Below are 10,922 nucleotides of genomic sequence, written 5' to 3'. Positions count from 1 at the left end.
GACAACTTATAGTATCTTTTGCTAGGATGCTCATTGAAGTTGATATTACTAAGCCCCTGCCAAATTTTGTGACTGTTGAGAGCCCTTTGGGAGAGACTCTTGAGCTCAAAGTTATCTTTGAGTGGTCCCCTCCCTTTTGTAAGAAATGTGACAAAGTTGGACATGGCTGTAATGCTTCTAATCCAAAGGTTTCCCCTAAGCCTAAGGCTCAGCAGGGTAAGCAAAGTGAGACAGCTCCATAGAAGAAGGTTTGGGTTCAGAAGCAGTCTGCTCCTGCTGCAATTGCTGCTATCCCAGTTCCTACAACTATTCCTGCTCCTATCCCTGGTCAGAATATTAGCAAATAGTCTGAAGTTGATTCTTAGCCTTTGATTACTCCTGCTCATACTTCTTTTGATGTCTATTATAATGATGATTGGAGAGTAGTAAGTAAACGAGCAAGACCTCTTTTGGCTGGTGAACAGTTGATTATTCCTAGAAGCTCTAACTCATACTCTGTGCTTTTGGAAGATGAAATTGTTGAAATAATTCCTATCGAGGGTGATGGTAATCCCTCTCAAGGGGAATGATTATTTTATCTTGGAATATAAGGGGTCTAAATGACCCTAATAAGGTGACTTCTGTTAAGAAGTTACTTTATGCTCAAGATGTAGATGTGGTTGGTATTTTTGAGACTAAAGTTAAGGTGAGAAATAGTGTCAAGCTACAGAAAAAGTTTGGTCCTGCTTGGTCCTGGATCTACAACTATTCCAGTTCTCCAAGGGGTAGAATTTGGCTTGGCTGGCTGCAGGATAGAGTTACTTTGACTGTTCTTGCCTCTCATGAGCAGTTTATTCATGTGGATATTTGTTCTAAAGATTTGCAGCATCACCTCATTTGCTCTTTTGTTTATGGTTTGCATTCTATTCATGATAGAATACCTTTGTGGACTGATCTTGGTGCTCTTAATGTTTCTTCTGATCCTTGGATTCTTATTGGTGACTTTAATTCTGTCCTTAATGATGAGGATAGGCTTAATGGTGCTTCTACTACAGATTATGAGATCAGGCATTTTAAGGAGTTTGTTGTGAATCTTGATCTTTGTGAAATTAGAGTAAAGGTCACTTCTACTCCTGGGATAATAAAGGACATGTCACTGATAGAATTGCAACTAGAATTGACAGGGGCTTAGTGAATCAAGCTTGGCTTAGTGCTTATGGCTCTGTTGAAGCTATTTACCTCTCTCCTTTTCTCTGTGATCATAGTCCTATTTTGGTTGAAATTTGTCATCATGATCCTGGTAGAGGTAGACCTTTCAGATTTTTGAACTGTTTAGGTGAGCATAAAGATTTTTGTCATGTAGTTGAAGCTAATTGGAAACAGATTTCTTTTTCCACTGCTATGACTGATGTGTGGCAAAATCTTAAGTATGTTAAGCAGGGTCTTAAGGTCCTCAATACCAGACATTTTGCTAATATTGCAGAAAGGGTGGACATTGCTAATTCTACTTTGACTCAAATCTAGGAGCAGCATGCTTTGGACATCTCCAACTCTTCTCTGCAGATCCAGGAATCTGAAGCTATTGACCACCTCAAATACCGGATGCATATTCAAGAGAGTGTTTACAGACAGAAATCTAGAGCTGATTGGATTAAGCTGGGGGATGCTAACTCTCAAGTATTTCTTTTCTGTTATGAAACAAAGGCAAAGTAGAAACAGAATTGATTCTATTTTTACTGAGTCTGGTGAACTTCTGAAAGATCCTGTCCTAATTGAAAATGAAATTGTGGTTTTCTATAAAACTTTGTTGGGAACTAGAGCTGCCTCCCTCCCTGCTGTTGACATTCATACTATGAGATCTGGGAAGCAACTTGACAAGAATTCTATTGAGATTCTAGCTGCTGATGTTACTCATGTTGAGATTGACTCTGCTCTGGCTAGTATTGGTAATGATAAAGCTCCAGGCATTGATGGTTTTAATGCTTTTTTCTTCAAAAAAGCTTGGCACCTCATTAAAAATGACATTTATGCTGCTGTAGCTCAATTCTTTTCCTCTGGAGTTATTGCAAAGCAGTGGAGTTGCACCACTATCACTTTGGTTCCCAAAGTTTAACATCCTTCCTATGTCAAAGAATATAGGCCTATTACCTGCTGCACGATGGTTTACAAGCTAATTTCTAAAGTGCTTACTAATAGAATTGCTCAAGTTGTGGGTTCTGTTGTTAATGAAGCTCAAGCTGGCTTCATCCCTGGAAAGCACATTAGTGATAACATCTTGTTGGCCACTGAACTTATCAAAGGATATACTCATAAGTTTATCACTCCTAGGTGTATGCTCAAGATTGATTTGAGGAAGGCTTATGACTCAGTGGAATGGACCTTTCTAAAGACTGTTTTGGAAGAAACTGGTTTCCCTAGCAAAGTGGTTGACTGGATCATGACTTGTGTCTCCTCTGTCTCTTATTCTATTATGGTGAATGGCTACCCTTGTAAGCCTTTCCCTGCTCAGAAAGGCTTAAGACAAGGTGACCCTATGTCCCCTTTTCTCTTTGCTTTGTGTATGGAATACCTTTCTAGATGTTTGGTGGAAATGGCTCAGGACCCTAATTTTAATTATCATCCTAGATGTGAAAAGTTGGGTATCACCCATATGATGTTTGTAGATGATTTACTTCTCTTTGCTAGGGCTGATGCCATATCTATTCAACTTCTTTTGGGAGCTTTTCAGAAGTTCTCTCTTGCTTCTGGTCTTTCTTCTAACCTCAGTAAAAGTGAGGTTTTCTTTGGTGGAATTACTGAAAGTGAGAAAGATGCTCTTCAGGATATTCTAGGAATGAGTAGAGGCAGTCTTCCTTTTAAATATCTTGGTGTTCCTCTATCCTATAAGAAGTTAACTATTGCTCAATGTAGACCTTTAATTGAAAAGGTCACTGCTAGAATTGAAAGTTGGTCTGCTAGACACCTTTCTTATGCTGGTAGACTTCAACTTATTAAGAGTGTCCTCTTTGGTATTCAGGCTTATTGGGCTCAGATTTTTATTTTGCCAAAGAAGATTCTTAGAGAAATTGAATCCAAGTTTAGGGTCTTTCTTTGGACAGGTAAGAATACTTACTCAAAGAAAGCTCCTATCTCATGGGCTCATATGGCTCTTCCTAAAGTTTGTGGTGGCTGGAATATAACTCTTCTTAGTGAATGGAACAAAGCTGCTATCTGTATAATTCTTTGGGATTTAGCTCACAAATCTGATAATTTGTGGGTTAAATGGGTCCATATCTACTATTTCAACAATAGGAATTTTTGGTCTGCCCCTGTTCCTAGTAAGTGCACATGGGTTCTGAAGAAAATTTTGGGTTGTAGAGCTATCATTGATAATATTGGAGGTTAGACTAATTTCATGCATGCTGGTAAAGTGAGTCTTGCTAAAATTTATCACCAGATTAGACCTCAAGCCCCTAAAGTAAGTTGGAAAAGAATTACTTGTAATAATTCTGCTTCCCCTAAGAGCATTTTTATTACTTAGCTTACTTTGATGAACAGGCTGGTCACTAAGGATAGATTAAGACAGTGGAATATAGCCTGTGACCCTATTTGCTTCTTCTGTCAGAATAGCAATGAGTGTGTCTCTCACTTGTTCTTTCTTTGTCCTTACTCTAGAGAAATTTGGGAGCAGATTCTTTCCATTTTGAAGATTTCAGAGGCCAGCTCAAAACTTTCAGTATGAACAGCAATGGCTTCTCAGGATTTCCAGAAGATCTAACAGCAAGAGCAGAATTTATGTTAAGTGTTTTGCTGAAGCTATTTATAGTATTTAGCTTCAAAGGAACAATATGATGTTCAATGGTGCCTGCCTTCCTACAAATCTGGTGGCTAGAGATATTTTGTATAGAGTGGCTGTTAGGTGTAGGGATGCTGACAGGAAATTACTTGTTCTGTAATTTTCTGATGCTCTGTCAGCCTATTTTGTTGGGTGTTGTTGCTGTATTTCCTCTTTTGTCTAGTCCTGCTGTTTACCAGCTGAGTCTAGAGGGAGTTTTGGTTTGTGATTTTCAGTCTAGTGCCTGTTTTGTTTATTATTCTCAGGCTTTGGGTTCCTGTTTTTCTTTCTTTGTAGTCTATCTGGTCCTGGTCTTCTAGAACCCTTCGTAGAAGGTGGATGGATTTCTTGAGTCCAGTTTGTTCCTGTTTTCTCTCTAGAACCCTTCCTAGAAGGTGGCTAGAGTAGTTTCTGGAACTGTTTGTTTGGCTCTTTGGCCTGTTTTTCATGGTATTGTGGTGTTAGGTGCCTGTTATGACTTAGCTTTTGTGAGTTGTAACTTTTCTCTTTTGGTAATAAAATTCCTATTTACCAAAAAAAAAGTCAAATGCATTCAACAAAGCTTTTTGACTCAAATGAAAGTCAAACACATTCAAACAAAGCTTTTTGAATCAAATGAAAGTAAAATGCATTCAACAAAGATCATTGTGTCAAATGAAAGTCAAACACATTCAAACAAAGCTTTATGAATCAAATGAAAGTCAAATGCATATAACAAAGATAATTGAGTCAAATGAAAGTCAAACACATTCAAACATAGCTTTTTGAGTCAAATGAAAGTCAAATACATTCAACAAAGCTTTTTGACTCTAATGAAAGTCAAACAAATTCAAACAAAGCTTTTTGAATCAAATGAAAGTCAAATGCATTCAATAAAGATAATTAAGTCAAATGAAAGTCAAACACATTCATACAAAGCTTTTTGAACCAAATGAAAGTCAAATGCATTCAACAAAGATAATTGAGTCAAATAAAAGTCAAAACATTTAACCAAAGCTTTTTGAATCAAATGAAAGTCAAATGCATTTAAGAAAGATAATTGAGTCAAATAAAAGTCAAACACATTCAAATAAAGCTTTTTGAATAAAAAAAAAAGTCAAATGCATTCAACAAAGATAATTTAGTCAAATGAAAGTTAAACACATTCAAACAAAGCTTTTTGAATCAAATGAAAGTCAAATGCATTTAACAAACCTAATTGAGTCAACAAAGTCAAACACATTCAAACAATGTTTTTCGAATCAAATGAAAGTAAATTGCATTCACCAAAGATAAATGAGTCAAATGAAAGTCAAACACATTCAAACAAAGCTTTTTGAGTCAAATGAAAGTTAAGTGCATTTAACAAAGCTTTTTTACTCAAATGAAAGTCAAATACATTCAACCAAGGGTTTTTGAATCAAATGAAAGTCAAATGCATTCAATAAAGATAAATGAGTCAAAAGAAATTCAAACACATTCATACAAAGCATTTTGAATAAAATGAAAGTCAAATGCATTCAATAAAGATAATTGAGTCAAATGAAATTCAAACACATTAATACAAAGCTTTTTGAATCAAATAACAGTCGAATGCATTTAACAAAGATAATTGAGTGATATAAAAGTCAAACACATTCAAACAAAGTTTTTGAATCAAATGAAAGTAAAATGCATTTAACAAATCTAATTGTGTCAAATGACAGTCAACACATTCAAACAAAGATTTTTTAATCAAACGAAAGTCAAATGCATTCAACAAAGCTAATTGAGTCAAATGAAAGTCAAACACATTCAAAGAAAGCTTTTTGAATCAAATGAAAGTCAAATGCATTCAACAAACCTAATTGAGTAAAATGAAAGTCAAACACATTCAAACAAAGCTTTTTGAATCAAATGAAAGTCAAACACATTCAAACAAAGCTTTTTGAATCAAATGAAACTCAAATGCATTTAACAAAGCTAATTGAGTCAAATGAAAGTCAAACACATTCAAACAATACTTTTTGAACCAAATCAAAGTCAAATGCATTGAACAAAGGTAATTGAGTCAAATTAAAGTCAAACACATTGAAACAAAGCTTTTTCAATCAAATGAAAGTCAAACACATTCAAACAAAGCTTTTTAAATTAAATGAAAGTGAAATGCAATTAACAAAGCTAATTGAGTCAAATGAAAGTCAAACACATTCAAACAATGCTTTTTGAATCAAATGAAAGTAAAATGCATTCAACAAAGCTAATTAAGTCAAATGAAAGTCAAACACATTCAAACAAAGCTTTTTGAATAAAATGAACGTAAAACACATTCAAACAAAGCTTTTTGACTTAAATGAAAGTCAAATGCATTCAACAAAGCTTTTTGATTCTAATGAAAGTCAAACAAATTCAGACAAAGCTTTTTGAATCAAATAAAAGTAAAATGCATTCAATAAAGATAATTAAGTCAAATTAAAGTCAAACACATTCATACACAGCTTTTTAAACCAAATCAAAGTCAAATGCATTCAATAAAGATAATTGAGTCAAATGAAATTCAAACACATTAATACAAAGCTTTTTGAATCAAATAAAAGTCGAATGCATTCAACAAAGATAATTGAGTGATATAAAAGTCAAACACATTCAAACAAAGCTTTTTGAATCAAATCAAAGTCAAATGCAATTAACAAAGCTAATTGAGTCAAATGAAAGTCAAACACATTCAAACAAAGCTTTTTGAATCAAATGAAAGTCAAATGCATTCAACAAAGCTAATATAGTCAAATGAAAGTCAAACACATTCAACAACGCTTTTTAAATCAAATGAAAGTCAAATGCATTCAACAAAGCTAATTGAGTCAAATGAAAGTCAAACACATTCAAACAAAGCTTTTTGAATAAAATGAAAGTGAAATGAAATTAACAAAGCTAATTGAGTTAAATGAGAGTCAAACATATTCAAATAAAGCTTTTAGAGTTAAATGAAAGTGAAACGCAATTAACAAATATAATTGAGTCAAATGAAAATCAAACACATTCATACAAAGCTAATTGAGTTAAATGAATGTCAAATGCATTCTACAAAGCTAATTGAGTCAAATGAAAGACAAACACATTCAAATAAAGCTTTTTGAATAAAAGGAAATTCAAATGCATTCAACAAAGCTAATTGAGTCAAATGAAAGTCAAGCACATTCAAACAAAGCTTTTTGAATCAAATGAAAGTCAAATGCATTCAACAAAGCTAATTGAGTCAAATGAAAGTCAAACACATTCAAACAAAGCTTTTTGAATTAAATGAAAGTGAAATTCAATTAACAAAGCTTAATTGAGTCAGATGAAGGTCAAACACATCCAAACAATGCTTTTTAAATCAAATAAAAGTCAAATGCATTCAACAAAGCTAATTGAGTCAAATGAAAGTCAAACACATTCAAACAAAGCTTTTTGAATCAAATGAAACTCAAATGCATTCAACAAAGCAAATTAAGACAAATGAAAGTCAAACACATTCAAACAAAGCTTTTTGAATCAAATGAATGTAAAAGGCATTCAACAAAGCTAATTGAGTCAAATGAAAGTCAAACACATTCAAACAATGCTTTTTGAATCAAATAAAAGTCGAATGCATTCAACAAAGATAATTGAGTGATATAAAAGTCAAACACATTCAAGCAAAGCTTTTTAAATCAAATCAAAGTCAAATGCAATTAACAAAGCTAATTGAGTCAAATTAAAGTCAAACACATTCATACACAGCTTTTTGAACCAAATCAAAGTCAAATGCATTCAATAAAGATAATTGAGTCAAATGAAATTCAAACACATTAATACAAAGCTTTTTGAATCAAATAAAAGTCGAATGCATTCAACAAAGATAATTGAGTGATATAAAAGTCAAACACATTCAAGCAAAGCTTTTTGAATCAAATCAAAGTCAAATGCAATTAACAAAGCTAATTGAGTCAAATGAAAGTCAAACACATTCAAACAAAGCTTTTTGAATCAAATGAAAGTCAAATGCATTCAACAAAGCTAATATAGTCAAATGAAAGTCAAACACATTCAACAACGCTTTTTAAATCAAATGAAAGTCAAATGCATTCAACAAAGCTAATTAAATCAAATAAAAGTCAAACACTTTCAAACAAAGCTTTTTAAATTAAACGAAAGTCAAGTGCATTCCACAACGCTTTATGACTCAAATGAAAGTCAAACACATTCAAACAAAGCTTTTTGAATCAAATGAAAGTCAAATGAATTAAACAAATCTAATTGAGTCAAATGAAAGTCAAACACATTCTTACAATACTTTTTGAATAAAATGAAAATCAAATGCATTCAACAAAGCTAATTAAGTCAAATGAAAATCAAACACATTCAAACAAAGATTTTTAAATCAAATGAAAGGCAAATGCATTTAACAAAGCTAATAGAGTCAAATGAAAGTAAAACACATTCAAACAAAGCTTTTTGAATCAAATGAAAGTCAAATGCATTCAACAAAGCTAATTAAGTCCAATGAAAGTCAAACACATTCAACAACGCTTTTTGAATCAAATGAAAGTCAAATGCATTCAACAAAGCTAATAGAGTCAAACGAAAGTCAAACACATTCAAACAAAGCTTTTTGAATAAAATGAAAGTGAAATGCAATTAACAAAAGTAATTGAGTGAAAGAAATTCAAACACATTCAAATAAAGCTTTTTGAATAAAATGAAAGTGAAATACAATTAACAAAGCTAATTGAGTAAAATAAAAATAAAACACATTCATACAAAGCTAATTGAGTTAAATGAAAGTCAAATGTATTCTACAAAGCTAATTAAGTCAAATGAAAGACAAACACATTCAAATAAAGCTTTTTGAATCAAAGGAAATTCAAATGCATTTAACTAAGCTAATTGAGTCAAATGAAAGTCAAACACATTCAAACAAAGATTTTTGAATTAAATGAAAGTAAAATGCATTCAACAAAGCTAATTGAGTCAAATGAAAGTCAAACACATTCAAACAATGGTTTTTGAATCAAATGAAAGTCAAATAAATTAAACAAAGCTAATTGACACAAATGAAAGTCAAACATATTCAAACAAAGCTTTTTAAATCAAATGAAAGTAAAATGCATTCAACTAAACTAATTGAATTAAATGAAAGTCAAACACATTCAAACAAAGCTTTTTGAATTAAATCAAATTGAAATGCAATTAAGAAAGCTAATTGAGTCAAATGAAAGTCAAACACATTCATGAAAATCTAATTGAGTCAAATGAAAGTCAAATGCATTTTACAAAGCTAATTGAGTTAAATGAAAGTCAAACACATTCAAACAAAGCTTTTTGAATAAAATGAACGTAAAACACATTCAAACAAAGCTTTTTGAGTTAAATGAAAGTCAAATGCATTCAACAAAGCTTTTTGATTCTAATGAAAGTCAAACAAATTCAGACAAAGCTTTTTGAATCAAATAAAAGTAAAATGCATTCAATAAAGATAATTAAGTCAAATTAAAGTCAAACACATTCATACACAGCTTTTTGAACCAAATCAAAGTCAAATGCATTCAATAAAGATAATTGAGTCAAATGAAATTCAAACACATTCATACAAAGCTAATTGAGTCAAATGAAAGTCAAATGCATTCTACAAATTTTATTGAGTCAAATGAAAGTCAAAACATTCAAACAAAGCTTTTTGAATCAAATGAAAGTCAAATGCATTCAACAAAGCTAATGGAGTCTAATGAAAGTCAAACACATTCAAACAAAGATTTTTGTTTCAAATGAAAGTAAAATGCATTCAACAAAGCTAATTGAGTCAAACGAAAGTCAAACACATTCAAACAATTGTTTTTGAATCAAATGAAAGTCAAATGCATTCAACAAAGCTAATTGAGTCAAATGAAAGTCAAACACATTCAAACAATGCTTTTTGGATAAAATGAAAGTGAAATGCAATTAACAAAGCTAATTGAGTTAAATGAGAGTCAAACATATTCAAATAAAGCTTTTTGAATTAAATGAAAGTGAAACGCAATTAACAAAGCTAATTAAGTCAAATGAAAATCAAACACATTCATACAAAGCTAATTGAGTTAAATGAATGTCAAATGCATTCTACAAAGCTAATTGAGTTAAATGAAAGAAAAACACATTCAAATAAAGCTTTTTGAATCAAAGGAAATTCAAATGCATTCAACAAAGCTAATTGAGTCAAATGAAAGTCAAGCACATTCAAACAAAGCTTTTTGAATCAAATGAAAGTAAAATGCATTCAACAAAGCTAATTGAGTCAAATGAAAGTCAAACACATTCAAACAAAGCTTTTTGAATTAAATGAAAGTGAAATGCAATTAACAAAGCTTAATTGAGTCAAATGAAAGTCAAACACATTCAAACAATGCTTTTTGAATCAAATAAAAGTCAAATGAATTCAACAAAGCTAATTGAGTCAAATGAAAGTCAAACACATTCAAACAAAGCTTTTTGAATCAAATGAAAGTCAAATGCATTCAACAAAGCTAATTAAGACAAATGAAGGTCAAACACATTCAAACAAAGCTTTTTGAATCAAATGAAAGTAAAAGGCATTCAACAAAGCTAATTGAGTCAAATGAAAGTCAAACACATTTAAACAAAGCTTTTTGAATTAAATAAAAGTGAAATTCAATTAACAAAGCTAATAGAGTCAAATGAAAGTCAAACACATTCATAAAAAGCTAATTGAGTCAAATGAAAGTTAAATGCATTGTACAAAGCTAATTGAATCAAATGAAAGTCAAGTGCATTCAACAAAGTTAATTGAGTTAATTGAAAGTCAAACACATTCAAACACAACTTTTTGAATCAAATGAAAGTCAAATGCATTCAACAAAGCTAATTGAGTCAAATGAAATTCAAACACATTCAAACAAAGCTTTTTGAATCATAAGAAAGTCAAATGCATTATTCAACAAAGATTTTTAACTCAAATGAAAGTCAAACACATTCAAATAAAGCTTTTTGAATCAAATTAAAGTCAAATGCACTCAATAAAGAGAATTAAGTTAAGTTAAAGTCAAACACATTCATACGAAGCTTTTTGAATCAAATGAAAGTCAAATGCGTTCAAAAAAGATAATTGAGTCAAATGAAAGTCAAACACATTCAAACAAAGCCTTTTGAATTA

The 10,922-nt window shown here is 31.4% G+C and overlaps 1 protein-coding gene across 1 annotated transcript; it reads left to right on the top strand.

The window, feature by feature from the left end:
- The first annotated feature begins 565 nt into the window (after positions 1–565).
- LOC145596893 (uncharacterized) lies at positions 566–2,092 on the top strand. Its single transcript, XM_081653083.1, has 3 exons — positions 566–1,131; positions 1,245–1,406; positions 1,504–2,092. The coding sequence occupies exons 1-3, from the start codon at positions 566–568 to the stop codon at positions 2,090–2,092; spliced, it is 1,317 nt and encodes a 438-aa protein (XP_081509209.1).
- Positions 2,093–10,922: the final 8,830 nt, after the last annotated feature.

The sequence above is a fragment of the Chenopodium album genome, chromosome 20 (genome assembly GCF_948465745.1).
Source record: "Chenopodium album chromosome 20, dcCheAlbu1.1, whole genome shotgun sequence".
Classification (NCBI taxonomy): domain Eukaryota; kingdom Viridiplantae; phylum Streptophyta; class Magnoliopsida; order Caryophyllales; family Amaranthaceae; genus Chenopodium; species Chenopodium album.
This window is presented reverse-complemented; position numbering and strand designations above follow the sequence as displayed.

Bases quoted from the DNA above. Each gene is read 5' to 3' on its own strand.
- LOC145596893 (XM_081653083.1), top strand. From the start codon at position 566: ATGATTATTTTATCTTGGAATATAAGGGGTCTAAATGACCCTAATAAG. The intron at 1,132-1,244 runs GTCACTGATAGA...CTGTGATCATAG, and splicing joins CCTGGGATAATAAAGGACAT to TCCTATTTTGGTTGAAATTT. The intron at 1,407-1,503 runs GTATGTTAAGCA...ACTCAAATCTAG, and splicing joins GATGTGTGGCAAAATCTTAA to GAGCAGCATGCTTTGGACAT.